This window comes from Lycium barbarum, chromosome 5, assembly GCF_019175385.1.
Source record: "Lycium barbarum isolate Lr01 chromosome 5, ASM1917538v2, whole genome shotgun sequence".
Taxonomy (NCBI): Eukaryota; Viridiplantae; Streptophyta; class Magnoliopsida; order Solanales; family Solanaceae; genus Lycium; species Lycium barbarum.
In genome coordinates, this window is record NC_083341.1 from 24,236,295 (window position 1) to 24,259,958 (window position 23,664).

The following is a 23,664-nucleotide window of genomic DNA, read 5'->3' on the forward strand; positions in this document are numbered from 1 at the left end:
GAGATGGCGGCAGAGAAGATGACGTGGAGGTGGAGAGATTAGGGTTTTAGTGGTGGTGGAGAGATTAGGGTTTTTAGAGGTGGTGGTGTCTCAGATTAGGGTTTTTGGTGGTGGTGGTGTCTCAGATTAGGGTTTTGGTGGTGGTGGAGAGATTAGGGTTTTTGGTGGTGTCTCAGATCTGGCCGTGTGTATTTTTTGGATTTTTGTGTGTATTTGTTAAAAGTCAAATACAAATACATTCAAAAAATCTACATCTCACAAATACATTGTTTTTGAATGTATTTCTCTTTTGTATTTTTTTAGTGTATTTTTTATTGTATTTTTGTTAATAGCCAAACACACTGTTTTTAATGTATTTGTCATGTATTTGAAATTTTTTGTCTTGTATCTGAATGTATTTGTTGAAATCCATTCAAATATACGAAAATTTGAATGTATTTGGCTTCATATGTAGTTGGAATGTACACAATGTATTTGAAATACATCAAAAAAAAGCCACTGAAATACATCAAAAAAAAAAAATCACTAAAATACATAAAAAAAAATCACTGAAATACATAAAAAAAAAAAAGACACGGAAATACATTATAGAAAAAAAAATCACTGGAATACATCAAAGCAAAAAAAAAAAAAAAATCACTAAAATACATAAAAAAAATCACTGAAATACATAAAAAAAAAAGACACGGAAATACATTATAGAAAAAAAAATCACTGGAATACATCAAAGCAAAAAAAAAAAAAATCACTAAAATACATCAAAAATAATAATATTAATATCTAATTTAATAGCTCCACCGTTAAAGGCTAAAATCAAGGATCCTTTTTTTTTACCATGTTCTCGTGTATTTGTTGACACGCGAAAACATACACTATTTTGCCAAAATGTAGCTACAAATGGTAATATTTAAAAGGGTAGTTACAAATGGTAGGAAGCTATAATATCTTTCTTTTGTCCCTCCCAGGCGATCGGAAAAGAAAAAAATGGTTAATATATTCAAGATAATTACGTATTTACAAAATACCGTCTCAATTCAATAAGGTAATCATTTGAGTAATTTTACCTTTTAAGAAAAAGTTAGGGCCTTCTGGTTTAGACAATCATTTTTTCCAAATTTATTTGGCTAAAGCGACAAATAAAAGGAATTAAAGGGAGCATCAAGAATGTCAAACTATTTTTCGTTTGCCTTCCCTCATTTCTCATTTCTTTCCCTATTCTTTTAAGGTCCTAGATAGGCAAAGTTTTGAGACTTTACGTTAAGGGCAGCTAATTGAAAAGAAAGTTGAGTTTGATTCTACCAAGTTTTGACGCCAACATTTGCACACAAATTAACAGATAGCTAACTAACAAACAGTGGAACATAAGCAATCAGAGGCGGAGCCAAGATACTTCTGTTTACTGGGTTCTGAATAGATTATTTGTACATATTTAAGTGAATTCGTTCACACAAATATAGAGTATGAGCTAAAGTTACTGGATTCTGCCGAACTCGTGATCACCATTGTGACACTGCCCCTGAGCAGAATGAAGCTAAGTTGATAAAAGGCAGGGGTGAAAGAGCATGATTTTATTATATTTTATGATTGTATATATGCATAAATATAAAATTTAAGCTGAAAGTAATGAGTTTAGCTGAATTTACATAATCCGTCCTAAATGTGTTGGAGGGTTTTCATTCTTAAAAAGTAGGATCTTTTGCCTTGCTTACAAGTTTGTTTGTTCTATTACCTAAAACTAAAGTGTGACTCGCACATGACTCTGTCTCCTTTTTAGAGCTTTAGTATTAACTCAACACCTCACACTTCAATTTTCTAGCCCAAACCGAGAACAAAGGCATGGTTGAGATGTGCATAAGTAACTTCTACCTCCTTTTTGGGGCTTTATCTTGTTTCTCCCATTTAAAGTTGCATCAGTAACTTCTGTTTATGGTTATCAATTAAAAAAGCTAAATGCTCCCTATCAAGAAGAAGAAAAATAACAATAAACGTTATTTTAGGCCTTAATTTTTTGGAGCCTAATACAATGACTTCAATAACATTATCATAGGGGCGGCTACCTTGAATCTTTTTAAGAATAAGATTTAAAAGAATGACTTTGGAGGTGGGTAGTTTAGAACTTTTGACCCCGCTTTTTCATGCGCAAATTTAAATTATTTCATATAATTCAGAGGCAAATATGTCCCTTTTTCCTTAAAAGCTTATAACTATGGTTTGAGGTACAAAGTTAGAAGTAAAACCTTTCTTAGTACAAAGTAAGAAGTAAAGCCTTTCTTACATAATCTCATAATTGGAAAGAGCAAATCCTTAGTGATAACGTATTCGGAACACCAGTTCTGGAGTATTTTACCACCAAGACACTTATATTTCTCAAATTCTTCGTGCAATATTACAATACGGAATGATTTTGAGTTAGATGAAGGCAAAGAAGATCATGATTTACACTAGTTTTATTTGTTTGGACTTTTTCAAGACATATTCTTGTCTATAAATGGAATTATGAGAAAAAAACAGCATTCTTGAGCTATATATGCATCAAGTTCATACTATATTATGCTAATGTTCTTGCATTTGAGACGAGATGTTTACATATCTACCATTTCACCTTATCTACTCATCTCCATTTTTAATAGTAATTAAGCTACTTTCCATTCCCTTATTTTTTAATTCAATAACGATAAGTACAGAAAAACAAAGCAAAATGGAAGCGAGTTTGCCATAAATATGTTATAATGAGATGTGAGTAAGTTTGGTATTTATACTACTCTACTAAAAATATGTGTTTTTATGAAAAACGTCAAAAACACCCCTAACATATAGAAAATGATTTAAATTTGCTCTCCTTCAATCTATTGGACCCCGATTGTCCTTATGGTTAAAAATATCCTTCCTTTTAACAGAATTATGAGATGACATATGTGGACTTTAATTAAATTGGTGATATTGATTTATTGGTCCACGTGGCTATTAGAGACCCAACCAATAAATAACCTGACCCCTCCAAATTTATTTGTTCAGCACGGATTTTGAACCAAAAATCGCAACGAAGAAAATATTGTTGTCTTTTGAATCCATTCAATCACAAAACATGAAGCATCGAACGAAGTAGATATACGAACAAATTTGAAGCTTGTGGATTTTTTTGAAGTTTGTTGATTTTATGACGCAGAAAAACCATTATTAAAAACGATTTATGTCAATACTTGTTGTTTTAATTTTATTTGAGCCAGAAAACTTTGGATCACTATAATTGAAGGATCATTAGAGCTTGAGGAGAATTTTAAACTCGGAAATTTATTGTGGGATTTGTTGGTTGCGGAACTCAATGTTTTCTAGCCTTGTGAAGTTGACACCACCAATAGTTGTTTTGGGTTAACCGGTTGGGTCGGGTTATTTATGATTGAAGCCACGTGAATAATAGATCAGTACAACCTATTTAATTAAAGTCTTACAAGTGTCATCTTATAATTTCGTCAAAAGGATGGATATTTTTAACCCAATAATTAACGTTAATTGGGGTCCAATAGGTGGAAGGATTACTTTTAACCTGAAATTTAATGTTAAAGGCAATTAGGGTTCAATAGGTGGAAGAATAGCAAATTTAAACCATTTTCACTATGTTAGGACATATTTTCAATTTTAGATTGTGTTATCACTTAACTCTAGTTAATTATTTATATTATTACCTCAAGTTTTATTACTAACCTCAACAACTAATGTAGTCTGATATCAAAGACGAATTCAAGATTTAAATTTGATGATTTTACTGTTAAATTCATTATACTTCTAAAATTAAATTAGAAGTTAATGTAATTCAAGGGGTCGTTTGGTAGGTAGTCAAAATTATTTCGGGATTATAATTCTGGGACTAATTTATCCCATCTATCGGGATTATTTTATACCATCTAAAAGATGGTATAAAATAATCCCAGTATAAGTGGGATAAGAGGGGATATCCCATCTCTTGGGATGGGATGCATTTTATACTTTGTTTGGTACAAGGTATAAATTTATTCCAGGATAAGTTTATACCTTCTACCAAACATGGTACAAAAAATTAGTGCCGGGATATCCCAGCTTATACCATGCACCAAACGACCCCTGAGAGTTTAGTAGTTCACATATGTATCTCCATTTTGTGTCCAAAATACGAATTCAATTTAAATTCTCAACCAAATACACTCTATCCTCCATTGTTAGGTCACTTGAGTGTGAGTAAGTTGGATCATCACGCTATCACTATCATTGTTATCAAAGAATTGAAATTAGCGAGGAACGTGGATGTTCAAAATCATCAAATCCCTATAAATCTTTTCCACCAACCAATGAGGTGTAAATTAGAAGCCCCTCATAATTAGCCCCAAAATCTCGTCCACTCCCATCTCCAACAAACCATCCACATTTCACTCATACTTCAAGAACACTTAAACCTTAATCCCTTTTCCCAAAATCAACAAACTCCCCTCATATTTGAACATTTTTTTATGTACTCCCTCCGTTCACTTTTACTTGTCTACTATTTCAAAAATAGATTTTAACTTTTACTTGTCCACTTTCGCATATCAAGAAAAAAAAAATATTTTTTCTGTTTTACACTTAACATTAATTGCTCATTCCAAATCATTTTTCAAATTCACTAAGGAGTCATACATCAATTAATATGAGTATTATAGTAAAATACACACTTCATTTATTATTCTTAAGGGGTGTGCAAAGTCTATGGTGAACAAATAAAAAAAAAAAAACACCTCAAATTTATACCTTTTTCCAAAATCAACAAACTCCCCTCGTATTTACCCCTTCCGTTCATTTTTACTTGTCCTGTATTGACTTGGCATACTCTTAACAAGTCATAAATAAAATGACAAATTACTATATCGGCCCTACTAAGTTAATTGAAATAAATCAAATATACTTTAAAAGTTGTGCAATCACTAACAATTTCTTAAAGTTTCCAACTCAATAACTAATAACAAGGATAAAATATGTATGAAATAGTAAATTATCTCTTAATTTTTCAAATTGGACTAATAAAAGTGGACATATATTTTAAGTATCCATGACAAACAAAAATGGACGGAGAAACTCAAGGACTCAAAATTAATCTCTCTTCCCAAAATCAAGAAACTCCCCTCATATTTAAAGTAAAACAATTTTTATGTACCTCAAATTTATTCCCTTTTCCAAAAATCAAGAAACTCCCATTTAAAGTAAACAATTTATCTACATAAGGGCCTCAATTTTAAGGATTTTTTTCTCCACCAATCAATGCAATAATCTCCTCCTCCCATCTCCCAACTCTTTCTCCTCCAAGAACCTCAGCAATGGTAAAAAATTTAGCTTTCATTTACAAAAACATCTCTAATCAAAAGCTTAGAGTTAATCCATTTCATTAATTTTTACTTTTCCTTTTGACTTTGTTCTTTATCCCCCTTATTAGTCCACTCCAAATCTTCATTATTCCCTTTTTAAATTCTTCAAACCTCATTCCTCTCCCTCCTCTCCCCAATTAGTCAACACACCACCCTTTTCTTAAATCAATCATCAATCTTTCTTCTTTACAAATCAAAAAAAAAAAAAAAAAAAACCCACAAAAGTAAACTTGAACAATAACCATCCAAGAAACCATAAGATTCTTATTCATATAAATAAAGTGCTATAATTTCCATACCCCTTTTCTTTTTCCTATCCCCAGTTACATTATCAAGAATCAATCCTTCATTGGGGGACCGAAAAAAAAATATCTCAAACCCTAATCTTGAATTTTTATCAAGCAACATCACAGGAAAAGATTTGTTGATTTTCTTGATCTTGGCATTGTTCAAATTTTCAAGATTTGCTTAGAATAATGTCTCAAATGAAGCACATTATTGATAATACACCATCAACTCCAGGAAAATTCAAGATTGATAAATCCCCTTATAATAGGCTTATTAGGCTACAATTTTCTTTAGCCAAGCTAATTTTTTGGTCACTTGTTTTTGTTGGGTTAATCTTTGTATTCTTTTACAGATCACCATCTAGTTCCAATGATGTTTCTCAAGATCTATCACGTAGATCTCTTAGTTCCAGCTCATATGGTGGTCCAGCATGGGAAAAAAAGATCAAGAACTCGGCAAAAATCAGGTCACATAATGGTATTTGTGTTTTGGTTACTGGGGCTGCTGGTTTTGTAGGAACACATGTATCAGCTGCCTTGAAACGCCGTGGAGACGGCGTTTTAGGTTTGGATAATTTCAATGATTATTATGATCCCTCGCTCAAAAGAGCGAGGCAAGAGCTGTTAGAGCGCTCTGGTGTCCACATTGTTGAGAGCGACATCAATGATGTCGTTCTCTTAAAGAAACTTTTTGAAATTGTTCAATTTACTCATGTTATGCATTTGGCTGCACAAGCCGGTGTTAGATATGCTATGGAAAATCCTAGCTCGTACGTGCATAGTAATATTGCTGGTCTTGTTAATGTGCTTGAAGTTTGCAAAAGTGTGAATCCTCAACCCGCTATTGTGTGGGCGAGTTCGAGTTCTGTATATGGTTTGAATACTAAGGTACCTTTTTCGGAGAGGGATAGGACTGACCAGCCTGCTAGTTTATATGCTGCTACTAAAAAGGCTGGTGAGGAAATTGCTCATACTTATAATCATATATACGGGCTTTCGATAACGGGGTTGAGATTTTTCACGGTTTATGGACCGTGGGGTCGGCCAGACATGGCTTACTTCTTTTTCACAAGGGATATATTGAAGGGGAAATCAATTCCAATATTCGAGGCAGCTAATCATGGCACGGTTGCGAGGGATTTTACTTATATAGATGATATAGTTAAGGGTTGTTTGGGGGCATTGGACACTGCTAAGAAGAGCACTGGAAGTGGTGGGAAGAAAAAAGGTCCGGCTCAATTGAGGGTGTTTAATTTGGGTAACACTTCCCCTGTCCCGGTATCTAGTCTTGTTAGTATTTTGGAGAAGTTGTTAAAGGTAAAGGCTAAGAGATTGGTTATGAAGTTGCCAAGGAATGGAGATGTGCAGTTTACTCATGCAAATATAAGCTCGGCTCAGAAGGAGCTCGGATATAAGCCTACCACAGATCTACAGACAGGATTGAAGAAATTTGTTCGATGGTACTTAAGCTACTATGGTAATGGAAAGAAAAGCGTGCAGTGATATATTTTGATTCAATCGAGTTGGTAGGACTATTAATTCTTTTCACTTTGATTCTTATGATTATTTTAATGTATCTCTGTTTGTTGCCCCTTTGTTTTTTTTTTTTTTTTTTTGATCTTTATCGTAATGATACCATATAAGGGGCACATCCGATCCCACAACGAAGAATTTGTGGTGGATGGACGGTGTTTGCTGGGCAAGTTGATATGTATCAGATGCAAGCGGAAACCATCTTTTTTATTTCTTTTTCCACTTTTTAAGTGTAATTGTTGTAGTTTTATAATTGTAGAATTCATGACAGATAGAGCTGCTGCTGATTGATGGACAGTGATCATGTATCATCTCTGTCAAATTCTAATAAAAGTAGCACGAGATAGTTCCATATATGGGTTCACTCTGTATACAATCTTTTTAAATTGAATATTTCTTTATCAAGATGATGTTGTGTTCTAAGTAGATAATTTTGATTAATCCTGTTATGTGTTTTTAATTTATGTTGCTTCAACTTTCTGATATTTCTTTTCTGTGATCATTCCTCGTACATAGTTGCTGAAGTTAGATCCTTCTAATTCAAAATCTAAGATTATGTATCTCATGTTGTACTATTAAAAGTTGAGGAGTCTTGGAGACAGTTTTTACTTCTTTTACTTGTAACAATCCTCAACATGAGATGTAAAATCTTAGACACATGTAATAACCCATTAAAATACTTTTGTATCTTCTTTACTCAAAAAAAAAAAAAATTGTATCTTTTGATAAAATCAGTCTTTCTAGAGTTTAGCCTTCACTATTTTGCTAACATTACTGTCATACTGAAACATGTTGCTGGCTCATACAAAACTCTGGTACGTTTCTCTTCCAGAAAGGTCAAAATGTTTGGAACCTGTGTTTTTCTCCTCTTCCCTTCTGAATAGTGATGTCAGGATAAGGGGGAAAGTAGCATATGTATCCAACACATAGCCTTAGTTTAATCACGAAGACGTGGCCTTTGTATTTGCAATATCCGATGATTACATCATTTGAAGTAGTTGCAAGAAGTAAAGATATTATGGGATGGCTCAAGATGATAGTAAGGCCTTGAATGAGCAGCCAGGTGTGGATTAAATGAAAATCGTGACTTCTAAATCATGGTTTCTCTTGTGTAATTACTGCTTTTTCCAATGGTTGTTTCAAATATGATTTGTTGGACACGTTAAACTCGAACTGTATGTAGATATTATAATCTTGCCTCTGAAACAAGTGCATTTAGATTTGAAAAATGCGAAATATTCAAATAAAGGCAATCTTCTAGGTGAAAAGCTGGATTTTAGTGCATTTTTAAAATAGCTTGTCACGATTGATTCTAGAAACACTTGCATATTCTTACACAAAATTAAGCACAAAATTATTGAAACTCTATTATATGGGGGTCTACGTTGCTGGTTTTGCTCAGATTTCATCTTCTTTGTAGTGATCTTTATGACATTTGGGAAATGCTCATAGAATTTTGTGGCCATCTAAACTTTTGAGTTTGAATAATGGTAAATCCACTTTTGAGTTTGAGTAAGATGTTAATACATGGATGGTTACTATGTAACCAAAGAACGATGATTATTTTGGACAATGTTGCCAGCTGATAGCCGATATGACAGAATTCTTGCACTTTTGAGTTTGATTAAGTTATTAATACATGGTGATGGTTGCTATCTAGCCAAAGAAAGATGATTTATCTTGGACAAAGTGCTGCCAATAGCTAGCTGATAGCAGATATGACAAAATCCTTGCACTTTTAAGTTTGAGTGAATTTAAATGGATGGTTGCTATTTAGCCAAAGATTTTGGACAAAGTGCTGCCAATTGCTAGCTGATAGCAGCTGTGACAAAATGATTGCAGTGTTGTCAAGTTAGTGCAATTAGCCATGTGTTGGGGTCAAATAGTTCCAATTTGTCATCTTAGTCAGCCCTTCATGGAGTTGCTTAGTAGCTACATTGCCTTACTGTCTATATACCTTGTTATGTCAGTTGTGTTTTCTTACATTGAAAGTATTGTTTTCTGCAATTCCGTATCACTGTTTAACCAGCACTGCAACATTTACCATCAAGCTGTATTGTGTTGCTTCGGAATGTCTTACTGTATTTTAAGTTTTCTTTATCTTAGAAGAGTTGAACTTCTATATATTATCAGAATAAAATTCTTTTTTAAGTTATTAGGTCACCTAAAAGATAACTACATGTAATCATCGTCCATAAAAAGTAGGATTGATAACATGGATAATAAGGTTAGTTAGCTGCTACAACATGTCATGTATCATTCGATACATACAACTTCTGTTTTTCTGTCAGATCACAGACTTGACCTTCTATCGAGCTACGAACACGAGGATGGGCGATAGGGGGGAGAGGGTTGGTTGGGCCTGCACTTTCCGTCATTCTCCAGCCGCTCAATATCGCTATTGTGCGAGTTGTAAGGAATCTTGGTGTTGAGTCAAGTTGGGGCGTCATTTCATTCTCGTAACGGGAATGAGTACACCGCAAGACTAAAGTTGATCACTTGCCTTGCAGCGGCTACATCCGTCTTTTAAGTCATTTCTGAGACGACTCTTCTTGTTCTATAATAATTCAAGTTGCAGCGACACTTTGCGGACTTCTTACTGGGCAGTGCTGTAATAGCCATTTGTGCGTGTTTGGATGCACGTGTTTTGTTCTTGTTCCTACGCAGTTAAGAGGAAAATTGTCCCAAGTATGTCTTTCTTGGATAAATACACCGAGGTGTGAAAAGTTTTACACAATTGCAGTTACCGTTAACAAGGTTATGGCATGTGCAACCTCTTATGGTGCACGTAAATAAGATTAAACTATGTGTGTACTATTCTGGCAAACTAAAATGGTTGCATCTGCTTATGATTCACGGGCTCTAATAATAAAATACTAATAATTATTATACCAAAATAGATCAGCACCGACCTATTGTTGGATTATTTTATACATTAGCCGACACCTTACGGCTTACACAGGAATAAAGTTCAAAGCACGTGGATCAGATGCATATTCCAAAACTAAATCCAATTTGTCTTACGAAACTTTTCTCACTTCAACTGAATAGACTGGAGTGGGACCCCTATGGAACCAAATGACCAAGTATGTGATTTTATTTGTGCAGAATTCTCAATAATACCACCAACAACAATATACCTAGTATATTCTCGTAAAGTGGAGTCTGGAGAGGGTAGAGTGTACGCAGAATTTACCTCTACCTTGGGAGGTGGGAGGTTGTTTCTGGTAAACCCTCGGCTCAAGAAAAGATATTTCAAAAAAAAGTTAGATAAGAATTAACAGAAGTGAAGAAATCATCGCAAAATACAATAAGAGCATAACATAGCATAATGTCAAAAAGAAACAGTTACGACAGCAAACTAAAACGATAATCGAAGTACAAGAGACAAATAATGACGGAAATTGAGAGGCAATAAGCTACCAGGAAAGTGTTACTCTTACTAGTATGGAACGACATAACTTTTATTTGTATTTTAGTTTCTGAATAACACCAATAAAAGTAAAATACAAATAAAAGTTATGGCGTTCAAATCTTAATAAGAGGTCTTAAGCATATTCAACATAAAACTAGCATTTGCGTGTGTCACACGTGCATCTCGTGCGTCGCACGTGCATCTCATATGAATTGGTAAAAATATTTTTAAATCACATATATGTTGTTGTGAAACATGTGAATGAGGTGTACATCTAACGTAAAAGAAAACTAGTGCAAGCTCAAAACACTCTAATGCTTGCCAAGTACATTAGGAGCTCCCTATCGTTGACATCTCTTTTCGATAGGATTTACTGATTGGTTCAGTTGCACATACATACTAGGGTACATCCCTATAGTCATCCAAGTAATCACATTCACCCAAAAATAATTGATGCTGAAGAGTTGGCAATTAGTGAGGTCTCAGGATTACGTCAAAATATAATAAATTTGACACGTAATAGCCGGTTGTGCAACTCTCATATGTGTAAGGCAAATTTAAGCACACTGATTCATCTCACTAGAGCACTCAGTCGAAGCACACATTGAGTTTGAATGAGAGATGAGAGATGCAGTTGATGAGCTGACAGCGTCACAGAAGTTTAGCTCAATCTGTAAAAACATACTGGTGTTAGGAAATTCTGAAAGAATACTTTTGCTATATAATACTTATACACGAAACTGGAAGTAACAACAGTTCGAAGGAAAAGAAGTTCTACCCCGAATCCACTTGTTTCAAGACAATCGTTGAAGGAACTACATGTAACTCACGAGATTTTACTTTCAGTATCAATCTGCACATTGTATTCTCTTGGTGGAGGTCCCAATTTTACTTTTGTATAATAAATGCTAAAATTACAACAAAGCCTAGAAAATTAGAGAAAGACGATGGTCAATGATATTGACTATGTAGAAAGAGTTAGATATTTACGGTATATACCAAATACTATAACAACAATCATTACAATCATCAACTCCGATAATCGCACCAAAAAATGCCAAATTTAATCATATGGAGTATTAAATATAACCATAATACCAAGTTCATCAATTTTAATTAAAAAATCAACTTCAGAACAAGACACAATAAGAGCTACAACAAACAAATTGGCATCAAACCAATTCCATCAGTAGTAACATTCGAGCACCACCTATAACAGAAAGAACATTTTTACACATTTCAATCTAAGGAATATCGAAGTCATTTCATAAAGAGACCTTAGCAACTAATAAATGCAAAATATAGGTATGCACCTATCATAGATGCCAATTGTCCTCAAACTAAAAACGAATACAAAATTTCTTCCCAATTCATCGACCAACTCAGGAATAAAATTCAGTGTGCACCAAATAAATAAAAACTGTCTATAGAGGTGTCACAAGCCATTAATTCATAAAAAAATCAAAGGTGTCACAGGCCATAACCTCATAAAAAATCAAATGTTCCCAAAATTCACCAAAATTACTATCCAAATAATTGAAACAAAGTTAAACAGAAAAAATGAAAACAATAATAATAAAACAAAATGAGCTAGTTAATCTTTTCAATTCATCGTAGTAACAAAGATACCCGAGGAGAAAGAGGTTCGAGGAACCGACAATTGGAAAATTAACGACTCCGCCGGCGAAACTCTGCAAAATTTGAGTGTTCCTAGCTCGGTCTCTAATTATGAGCTCCTCCCATTCAACTGTGTGATTCATTGGAAACACCCTTTGCAAACACAGACCAAAAAAGCCAGACAAATATAAAATGAGGTTTTCTCCATCATTTTTTATCATTTTACTATTGATAGGGATAACTCAATGGAATTGGTGGCCCTAAGTCAAATTTTAATAAGAGGTCTCAAGTATATTCAATAAAACTAGCTTCTGTGTACGTCATGTCATATGTGTATCTCGTGCGCCGCGCGTGCATCCCGTGTCAATTAGTACAAATATTTTAAAATCACATGTATATTGTTATTAAACTTGTGTCTGAGGTGTACATCTAAAGCAAAAGAAAATTACTCCAAGCTCAAAATGTGAAGGAAGATCCTATTTCACCAGAATTGATAGTTAAACTCTTGGACTTTGTTTAAACTTGGAACTGTTGTTTCTTGGAATAGTTTGCTGAGCAAATGAGACTACTACTATGAACTATTTTCTAGCTTAATTCTATTTTTTTTTTTAAAGATCTATACACCTAACTCTACTTTTAGTAACTATTGAAAAATGAGCCCCAAAATTTAGGGGCCTAAAGCACTAGCCTTAGTGGCTTGTGCATTGGGCCGACCTTGGTAAGAAATTTAAGGATTTTTGGCCTTTGGGGCACTACCACGAGCAAGAATGATTTAACTATTTCTAGAAGATGAGTATATTATAGACTAGGGGTGTTCATATGAGATCGAAAAATCGAACCGAACCAGTAAACCGAGTCAAATCGACTTAATAAACTGAAAACCAGCTTGGTTTGACTTGATTTGGTTTTAAATTTTAAAAAACTGATAACATTTGGTTTGGTTTGGTGTTAAACCAAAAAAATCCGAACCAAACCGATAGATACATATATATATATATAATTTGGCTTATTCCAAGTCCAATACAAAATCAAAAAATTAGAAAGAAAAGTGTAGCCCATTTAAGTTTAAGGTAAAATAAAAAGAAATTTGCTAAAGGTAAAATAGAATTTTCGCCTTATTCAATTTTACGGTTCCTTCATTTACATGCCATCTGAATTACTACTGATAAGCTAGCATTTTATCCGTAACAAATTAAAGGGAAGAAAACGGCAATTGGAATTTAAAAAGATTTGGTAGATGACTTTATCTTTCTGTTTATCATTTTCCGTCTTCTGTGCTTTCTACTCAATGCTTCATAAACACGATGAGTCTAGATAACAAAAATTCCTGAGGGGCTGCGTAATACCAAAAGGCTATATGTAGGGAGGTAACTAGAATCATGAAACGTAGATGTTACGTTTATGTAATTCCTATACCCAAGCCATAGGCCTATACCTAAATAAAGTTAATGAATTAATTAAGAAGATTCTTAGATTTGAATGGATCATGGTCAAAGCCGTACTTAGTTACCATTTGATTCAAAGGTTCTTTGTATTAATACATTCTTAAAATTCGAAAAAAATCGCAAAAACCGAACCAAATCGATAAAACCGACAAAATCAAAACCGATAGAATTTATACTATGATGGTTTGGTTTGGTTTGAATATTAGAAAAAACTGACTTAATTGGTTTGGTTTGGTCTTAACAAAAAATCGAGTCAAACCGGACCATGAACACCCCTATATATAGACTATATCTCTAGACCTGATATGGAAAGGGAGTAAAGTAATTTATCATCAACCTAGTGGCTTGTGCATTGGGCCGACCTTGGTAAGAAATTTAAGAATTTCTGGCCTCTGTGGCACTACCATGAGCAAGAATGATTCAACTATTTCTACGATAGAAGATGAGGATATTATAGACTATATCTCTAGACCCGATATGGAAAGGAAGTAAAGTCATTTATCATCAACCAAGGCAAGAATCGTTAATAGAACTATATAGAGTAGTAGAAAGATCAGAATCTAGTGAATCATTAGTGAACGTTTGGCTGTAAATATTTTTTACTTTTTTCCGGAGTTGAATTTCGTAAATTATATTTGGCCATAAAATTTCGGAATTTGAAAAATATCAAAAAGTTGTTTTCAGTTTTTTCACTCCAAATCACTTACAAAATTTTAAAAAAACTTCAATTTGTATTCATGGCTGAACACAACTCTAATTTCCAAATATCATTTGTTACTATGAAAATAAAAACTACTTTTTTAAATACGCACAATTTTCATGACCAAAACAGACTCCTAAGAGTATTGTATTAACCTCCAATTAAATTATATAGAACAGCAGAAAGACCGCAATCCAGTGAATCTGTATAAATTAAATAACATGTCGCCTCATGTGTAAAAGTGCAACTAATTCACAGCATTCAATTACAAATGTCCTTCACTTATTAACCAACTATTTCTCCATAATTAGTTCCATAAAGATTAAAAAAAAAGGTTTTATTCCATTCAGGTTAAATTTTCTAAAAGCAAGTGCCCACTATTGGCAGACGAAGACAACGGAGGTTAAATTCTCCCGAAAAATAATGAGTGCATGTATGGAGATTTCTGTGGCAGTCAACTTAGCCACTTACCATAGGAGCCAACCTTACCCTCTTCAGTTGAATACAGACGGGTAATAAGAGAGCTCTATTCAATATCTGTAAAGTTGACCGACGTCGCGACTGCAAAAGAGGTTATCTAAGTAGGCGTTTGACCATCAATTTTGAAATCATGGTTTTAAATCAGCGTTTGGACATGCGTTTTCAGACATGGTTTGAAATCATGATTTTAACTTTTTTAAATATAACATTTAACCCATAAGTTTATATTTTGTAAAAACAAAGACCCATAAGTTGATAGATATTTTTAACAATTACCCCCATCAATCATTTACCAATCTTATTAAATTCCACCAAAAAAAATTTATGTCTACCAACCTTTTAATTTATATATGTCTACCAATTTTATTTATTGAACTAAAATTTGATCAATTTATGTTGTATTTTTAGAAAGGTCTTCTAGTATTAATTTTGAGTCGGTTGTTATGAATTAGCGTATTAATTTTGTTATGAACTATGACTTACTCATTTGGTAAGATTGTATAAGCATTGAGAATGTTTTGATAATTTTCACAACTTGTGAGGTTTTTATGTCTATAAGAGAAAATACTCCTTAAAATATCCAAATTGCATGTTCAAACACGGTTTCAAACCATGCCTAAAGGTTGAATCCATCAAATTTAAGTCTTGAATTTAGATTATTTATCAAACACACAAAAAAAATAAAAAAAAATAATAATAATAGGGCTCATGCCAAGAGATCAACTGATGACCTCTAATAGGGAGGGTAAAGGGCCTCAAGTTACACTCGAAAGATAATCGTGGAACTGTCTTTAGTCTTTACGTACCAAAGATTATTTTGTTGAGACAAATTTTGAACCTAACTCGAGTTCTTTGAATAATGAATTTAGCAGCAAAGATCCCTACTATACTTGTTAGTATGTGAAAGAGACATCAAAACTCACCATACCTTCAACGTCGTCTCTCTCAAATTACAGTATGTCAATTGCCATGCAATATTGCCCACAGGTAAACATTTGCTGGTTCATTTGTATTATTAACCCAACTCATTAAAGTTTAAACGGAATAAACTAGTTACCATATTGTTAGTGCATCAAAACTGACACCCTTAATTAGGACACAGTATTTAACCAGTGGGATAGTGAAATGCTAATGTATTGTGGTTGATCATCTAACAGCACTCCAGCAGCCAAGTGCCAAATTCTGATTATATCTTGTGAGTGAAAAATCCACTCAACTCTATCGCGGCAGATGTAACTTCTTTTTGGTATTCCACCCAGTGTTTGATATCATTTTAGGGCCAGAATAATCCAGATTCACACCGAGAAGTTACACTTTGGGGAATAAAATGCCCTACCAAAAGCGACTTCATTTCCCAAAGCTCAAACCCAAAATCTCTGTTTAAGGAGGTAAGATAAATACCCACAACAACTTTTGGTGGTATTAGATACTAGCTCTTGAGGTCAATATCAAGATTATATAATGATCGTTTGAGCAAGATTACAAAACAAGTTTGATTCTAAAAGTATCACCTTAACCTGACTGCAAAATAAGTCTGTTCCATTCTACCTCTAACATTCACTAGATATATGAGTATTACCATCCAGTGAAACTTAACCGAACTCCAAAAAAGTGGGTGATTTAGCTCCTAGGACACGACTAGAAATTTCACTGTCACTACCCAGTCATACCTATTCATATGTAAAACTACTCCAAAATAAGTTGGTTAAGGCTAGCAACTTCTAAGACCAGTAGAAAGCAAATATGAACGTTACAAGCCAGTGAAATTAACCTCACTCCAAATAAATTGATTCTTTTAGCTACTTCCTAAGACAACTTAGCTATATTCTGAAACCAAGAAATAACTTCTCCGTAGTAACTGAAATATCCAGATCTTCCATGATCCAGATTTTCAGTTCTTTTGGCATAAACTTATCCATTACTGAAATCACTGATGTTCAAATACCTAACAATTTGAAGGCTCTGGTAAGATCAACTATCACAACATTAAAAAAAGAAAAGGGAATCCAGTACCAACTTAAAACAGAACTAAATCATCACCAAGATGTTGACAACAAAAAAAAATAAAAAATTCCTCACTTAACATCCTGGCAGTTCCGAACTTAATATTCAACTTTGGAGGCAGAAGTGGACCACAAAAAAAAAAGCATTCTAATGCCAGTCTTCTCTATGCCACAAGAGTACTGGCAGTGGTTGATTCACTGCAAAGCACAAACCAACAAAAAAAAAAAAGCATTAGTAACACATTTTCTCAAAAAAAAAAAAAAAAAAAAAAAAAAAGAGGAAAGGGTACCATTGAAACAATACATAAAACCTGGCATTGAAACTAACTTCACATAAACCAATTCGAGCAAACAGAGAGATGAAAGTAAACTGGCTAAGTGTTTGCCTTAAGGGCCAGGAGACAACAGCAATTTCCTATTGCTATACAGATTGAGACTGTCTCAAGAACTTTGTGCAAATAATGCCATCAAAATGCAGCAGACAATTCATTAAACGCAAAGATTGCTCAAGTAATACAATAAGAAGTGTAGAGGCAGATACAAAAAACCAATTATAACAAGGCTTGTCTTACTAATTAACATTAAGACCCTACGATTCTTTCTTTCAGTTAACTAAACTTAAACTATAAACCACATAAACCTTAAAAAGTCAGAAGCAGCACACTGAAAACCTCTTTTTCAGAAATCTAGGAATCTCTGATAGCTAGTGATGTACGGTTCGAAACTCGGTAGATTATGGGCCTGACCCTCTATATTTTCCATACCCTTCTCAATATATTTGAATGTAGCATAGAGTACAGAAGAGGAAAACTCTGCAGGCTTATTCATCAGACACGAAACTAAAAATATAACGGATACACCATCCGGCGGGAATCAAACCCACAGGAATAATATCAAGACGATTTAAGATGTAAAGCTAAACTGCAAGGGATACAGCAGCTCGTGAAACCAAGAGTTCACCAGTGAAGCGACAGCATTCAATTTTTTCCATGGAACAACAGTCTCCAGTTAGAAAGTAATCCGAAACTAAATTTCAGAGACAACCATGCATAACACACTGGTGAAGCCATAGAAAAGGTCTCTAATTAGAATTAACCCAGCCACCACATTCCCAAAGACAGTTGTCACACATTCTTAGGTAATAAATTATTTCCTACTAGAATTTCCCCATTGACATGCATTGAACACCTTGTAATTCGAAAAGAAGATTCGACTGGTTTTCTATGGTGTCTCATAAGCACCATACTAAAGTAATAAATAAGAGACTGGACTTACTACTTCCAGACTGGTGGAAGCTTCTTTGTTTTCTTATAGTAACGAGCAAGTCGGTGAATCCTGCTCTCAACAAGAATCAACCTAAACTTGGAATCCTTGTCTTTCCTGTTTCTCTCAAGATGCTTCCGGATTGCAACAGCCTTCTTGATAAGGTGATAGAGATCCTCGGGAATCTCAGGAGCAAGTCCTAGCATGAAATTAATCAAAGGTTAATCAACCAAACAACCACTTCCATTAGATAAGTGTTACCAGGTATCAACTTAATCACACAACTCGCAAAATGAGTACCATGAGCCTTCAAAATTCTGAGAATCTTGCTACCAGTTACGCTCTTCACCTGAGCAATCCCATGTGAGTCACGAAGTATAACACCAATCTGAGAAGGTGTCAAACCCTTTTTGGCAAACTTGCATATATTATCCTCAACCTGAAACTCAAGAAAGTGAATTTATTAATCTTTATTATTGGTAAAAATAAAGAGCATTTATTATTAGTTCAGAAAAATTAAAGAAATAACTGAAACTCGATGTCAACAAAATGATCAGTCAGTTGTGCAACTAATAGTTATCATATTATTTCCGGGTATTAGCTTGATACTTTAAGATTGGATGAACTCCAACAAGATCTATCACAAGGATAGAATCAAAATGTTCAAACAGGATTTGAGAAAAATTTCATGTAATTTATCAATGAACACACTTTTCTGCTCTTACATACACATGCAGTGGAGCAGCAACACCAACCTATATATCCATTATTTATCGGGAATAATGCTCCAAGAGGGAAATTTTGCATGGTTAGACACTTTTTAATAACCGACCAATCCCAGAGGACCAGTGATGCAGGGTTTGAAACTCAATGGATGATAATCATGCCCCTCTACTCTTCTCCACTTAAATACCAAGTTCTTGTCTGCCATAGGGTTTGAACTTATGAAGTAGGCCTAATCCACACATCACTTGTTACGCCCTTACCACTAGATCAAAGCCCTATGGATTGAATAGTTAGGCACTCAAGGCTATAGAATCTACATATTATGCAAGAAACCTTGTATACCTTCCTTTTCCTTGACATTGTAATATCGAATTTAGTGATGGAATAAGAGTACAGGTGGAACTCTTCCAGTAGTTGTCAGTAAACCAGAATGGTAAACAAAGTCGAAATGGATAAGTACATTACAGAACTGGAGATAAACTCCACCTACACCCTTGAAACATCTTTGAACACCAAGCTTTTAGCTAGTCAAAAGAGTGAGAAAACAGAAAATAGCTGTGGCATTTCAAATGGCAAACCCTAATGGCTGGACATGGAACACAAGTTTTATTGCATTTGTGAACAATGTGTGTGTGTGTGTGTGTGTACATTTATTCCACAAGACTTACAGAATGAAAGAAAAACAGGCTATACTAGGCACACGACTTGGAATAGTACAGAATTAATCTGGTATATTTCTGAAGCTAAAGAGGAACAATAAGAATGAGAAAGGTTAAAACGAAGAGAAATTGCCTATGTTGAAATAAGAAATTGCCTATGTTGAAATGTAGGCAAACATTTCACAATCACTACCTATCCATAGGATTAAACAATGCATAATAAGGATCTATAAACCTCGACACTCCGTTTCCATTTCATCCTAACTAATACAATTATACATATACAAATGTAACCCTCTTGGCAATCACACAGAAATTGAGCAAAATAAGTGTGTTTTTGGTATGACAGAAAATGTTACCTATTTTCCGTTGTTTGGTTGCACTAAATATCTTGGAAGATGGAAAATATTTTCCTCAAAATAGGAGAAAATGGGTTTCTTAAAATTTTGAGGAAAACATTTTCCGGATCAATAACAACACACCAATGCATCCCAACACCCCCCCCCCCTACCTGCCTATCCCACCAACCTACCCTCACCCCTACGCCACCTCCCCCTACCCCCACCATCAGAAGTTGCACTCTGAATTCAATAACTTCAGTGTTTTGCTTTGAATATATATGTAAATACTCTTAAAATGACATTTTCCAACTTGCCTACCAAACACAAGAAAATGTACAAGGAGAATCACTTATTTTCCGAGAAAAAAAAAACATTTTCCGTCATACCAAACACACCCTAAGTTTAAATATATTTTGAAGGAGTTAAGAAGCTAGTAACTGCTTACATGGACAAGATCAAAGGTGAAGTGAGGAGACATAATGCTCAGCACTTACAGAAATAGCCTATGTCACAAATACTACTGATCCATAGAATTAAACAATGCATAATAATAAGGATTTCTAAACCTCAACAGTGTATTTGCATTAATAATACAATCATACAAATACAAATGTTAATCGCACAAAAATTGAGCAAAATGTTTAAACAGATTTAATTAAGGGGTAAATAATAGTTATATCAAGTGCTTACATCAGGAGCAGATGTCTTCAACCAACTAGGTGGAGTCCTCTTATATGGAAGTGCTGAAGCTGAAATACCCTTACTGTGTACACAAAATCAGTCAGTATAATGTGTCATACATATATATATATGGGGAATAGAATAAGGATGAAGAAAGAGTGAACGGACCCTCGGCTGTGCATACGACCCATGGTGGCGGCGCTCCGAGGTGCAGCTACAGCAAACTAAAACCTAAAACATGTTTATTTGCGGGTAATTTGGGCTTTATAGACTCTCTTTTTAACTTTCTTCTTTCTCGGTCATTTGCACTGTTATTTACTTTTTACCCCCTCAAATTCAATGATTTCAGCTTCGAATTCTCGCTTAGTCAAAAATTAAAAAACAAAATTATAATGTAAGAGTTTGAATTTCTCAAGCAGAATTTTGTAGGTTTGCCTTCAGGCAATTTTTTTTTTTTTTTTTACTTAGTTGAAATTTTACAAATCTCGCCCAAATAGGCCTAACTTTGTTACAAATTGTTGCCTTGTTATTTTTTAATATTTGACTGAGTGGGAGTTCAAATTTAGAATCCAAACGAAGTACAAAAATTAAAGATTTCAAATTTGAGGGATAAAAATTAAAGACCGGTGCCTTTAAATTAAACCCGTCAACCGGTTCGGGTTAACCGGTTCAAACCGGTAAATACGGAACCGGACGGTTCAACCAGTTCCAGTTAACCGTATATTAACTACCGGTTCCGGTTTCTATTTTTTTAGAACCGGAACCGGTTAAATCGATAAAACCGAAACCGGACCGGTTAAACCGGTAAAACTGGTCGAATTAAAAAAAAAAAATTGTAGCCGTTGGGCTTCTAATTTGGACCGTTGGGCAACGGTCCCAAACCCATTCCCCCCCCCCCCCCCCCAACCCCCAAACTTTTTTTAACACTTTAATCCATCCCCCATCCCCATATAAAGAGTCCGGAACTAAAATAACCCAAAAAAAAAAGGTATGAACCAAAATACCCCAGGAAAAAAAACGGGTACAAAAGTACCTTTAACACATGATTTTCATACGTTAAAGGTGTCCCTTTTTTTGTCAAATTTTTTGATGACCTTTAACGCATGATTTTCATGCGTTAAAGGTTTATCCCTTTTTTTTTTTTTAATTTCTTTCTTTCTTTTCTTTCTTTCTTTCTTTCTTTCTTCCTTTCTTTCACACTTTTTTACATACTTTAGACATAGGTTAATCATGCTTCAAGACTCCAAAACTTGAATATTTTATATAGAACCCTATTTATTTTTGTGCGATTAATAAGGTAGGCTCAACACATCAAGGATACACAAAACTTCGAATTGTCGTTTTAGTGGTTGAAAAGTGCTCGAAATCCTTTTTGTTTGAAGAATTATTGTCATTAGCCTTAAGTTATTTATGTTTTAGGGTTACACATTATTTTTATATTAATGCGTAACTTTATTTTTAGTGATTATAACTTTATTTTTATAATCAATTAACAAAATATCAATTCATGATCAATTATTTAAGTGTAATTTATTTTTTTTGCGCTATACCCTTCAACACCCAACTAATTGGTGTTCGCAACTTAAATAACTTCAAAAGTGGGTTTGGGTACCAAAATAATCCATTAACGAATAACGAATAACGAACAATAAGTTAAATCCTGAATAACGAATAATAAACTAAATCCCGAATAACGAACGATAAACTAAATCCTGAATAACAAACGATAAGCTAAATCCTTAGTTTTAGATTGAACATCATTAACAGAATTTCCGAAAAGGATTAGTTAGTTAACATAATTTTTTGATGAAGGATTAGTTAGTTAATATAAAATTTTGTTCGTTATTACTTTAACTAGATAAGTTAAGTAAATTATAATCAACAATACAATATCATGGATTATTCAAAATAACTAATTAAATCCTCCATAACTTATCCTAGTTAAGTAAGTTCTAATTAGAGATTTTTTTTTAGTTAATTTCAAGAATAATGAATAATTTAGTATTTACAAATACGACACCTCCATGGATCTCCGTTAATTATTTGTTAATTATGGCATTGTTAATATTTGTTAATTATGTCATTGTTAATATATTTATTTCTGAAATTGTTTTTCCCATGTTATTTACTTGTTTATCCCATGTCAATCGTTAAATAAATTAGTTCATTTTTTTACTAATAATATCTTCTGAACGCTCCCGTTGAGGTTTGATCCCTGGTGGATGAGATTAAAAACAGTCAAAAGCCAAAGGCTTTACCACCATGCCAAGTTGGTTAAAGTAACAAATGTAGACACTTTTTATTATTTTGTATGTTCACTAATGCTATCTAACTTGTTTTCTTAAATTGAATTTGGAACCTTGAAATTGACATTGAAAACATCATTATCACGGGATTATGGAATTGAAATATATTTTTCGCCATTAGATTTAAAAAAGAAATAAATGAAAATTGCACACTAATTGGGGAAAAATTTAAATTGAATGGGATAACTGACGTTTTTCAAAAATTTGGGGCGGCCGAACAGCCTTGCGGTAGTTCAGACGTATAGATCTGGAAAAACTACCCAAAATAAAAAAAAATCGCATCAAATGGACATCCGAGCACAAATTTATGACCATTTAAAATTTCACCAACTTACAAATAAATACTGCGCAAAAGGTTTTTTAATGGGTTATTTTGGTACCCAAATCCACTTTTTGGGTTATTTAAGTTGCAGACTCCAATTAGTTGGGGGTTGAAGGGTATAACGCAAAAAAAAAAAAAAAATACACATAAATAATTGATCATGAATTGATATTTTGTTAATTTATTATAAAAATAAAGTTATAATCACTAAAAATAAAGTTACGCATTAATATAAAAATAATGTGTAACCATAAAACATAAATAACTTAAAGCTAATGACAACAAGTCTTCAAACAAAAATGGATTTCGAGCACTTTTCAACCACTAAAACGACAATCCGAAGTTTTGTGTATCCTTGATGTGTTGAGCCTACCTTATTAATCGCACAAAAATAAATAGGGTTCTATATAAAATATTCAAGTTTTGGAGTCTCGAAGTATGATTAATCTATGTCTAAAGTATGTAAAAAAGTGTGAAAGAAAGAAAGAAAGAAAGAAAGAAAGAAATTAAAAAAAAA

The 23,664-nt window shown here is 33.7% G+C and overlaps 2 protein-coding genes across 2 annotated transcripts; one reads left to right on the forward strand and one right to left on the reverse strand.

The window, feature by feature from the left end:
• The first annotated feature begins 5,246 nt into the window (after positions 1–5,246).
• LOC132640744 (UDP-glucuronate 4-epimerase 3) lies at positions 5,247–7,596 on the forward strand. Its single transcript, XM_060357495.1, has one exon. The coding sequence runs from the start codon at positions 5,846–5,848 to the stop codon at positions 7,157–7,159; it is 1,314 nt and encodes a 437-aa protein (XP_060213478.1). The 5' UTR covers positions 5,247–5,845; the 3' UTR covers positions 7,160–7,596.
• Positions 7,597–16,687: 9,091 nt separating this feature from the next.
• LOC132640745 (small ribosomal subunit protein uS15-like) lies at positions 16,688–20,810 on the reverse strand. Its single transcript, XM_060357496.1, has 5 exons — positions 20,688–20,810; positions 20,529–20,601; positions 18,413–18,551; positions 18,125–18,311; positions 16,688–17,047 (listed from the first exon to the last, which is right to left on the reverse strand). Exons 1-5 carry the CDS (start codon positions 20,708–20,710, stop codon positions 17,014–17,016), a joined length of 456 nt encoding a protein of 151 aa, XP_060213479.1. The 5' UTR covers positions 20,711–20,810; the 3' UTR covers positions 16,688–17,013.
• Between the last annotated feature and the right edge of the window lie 2,854 nt (positions 20,811–23,664).

What these genes read in the sequence shown, in the direction of transcription:
- LOC132640744 (XM_060357495.1), top strand. Translation starts at nt 5,846, where the DNA reads ATGTCTCAAATGAAGCACATTATTGATAATACACCATCAACTCCAGGA.
- LOC132640745 (XM_060357496.1), bottom strand. Translation starts at nt 20,710, where the DNA reads ATGGGTCGTATGCACAGCCGAGG. An exon ending in GGTCGTATGCACAGCCGAGG is followed by an intron (nt 20,602 to 20,687) that starts GTCCGTTCACTC and finishes TTGTGTACACAG; the next exon opens with TAAGGGTATTTCAGCTTCAG. An exon ending in TGAAGACATCTGCTCCTGAT is followed by an intron (nt 18,552 to 20,528) that starts GTAAGCACTTGA and finishes CTTGAGTTTCAG; the next exon opens with GTTGAGGATAATATATGCAA.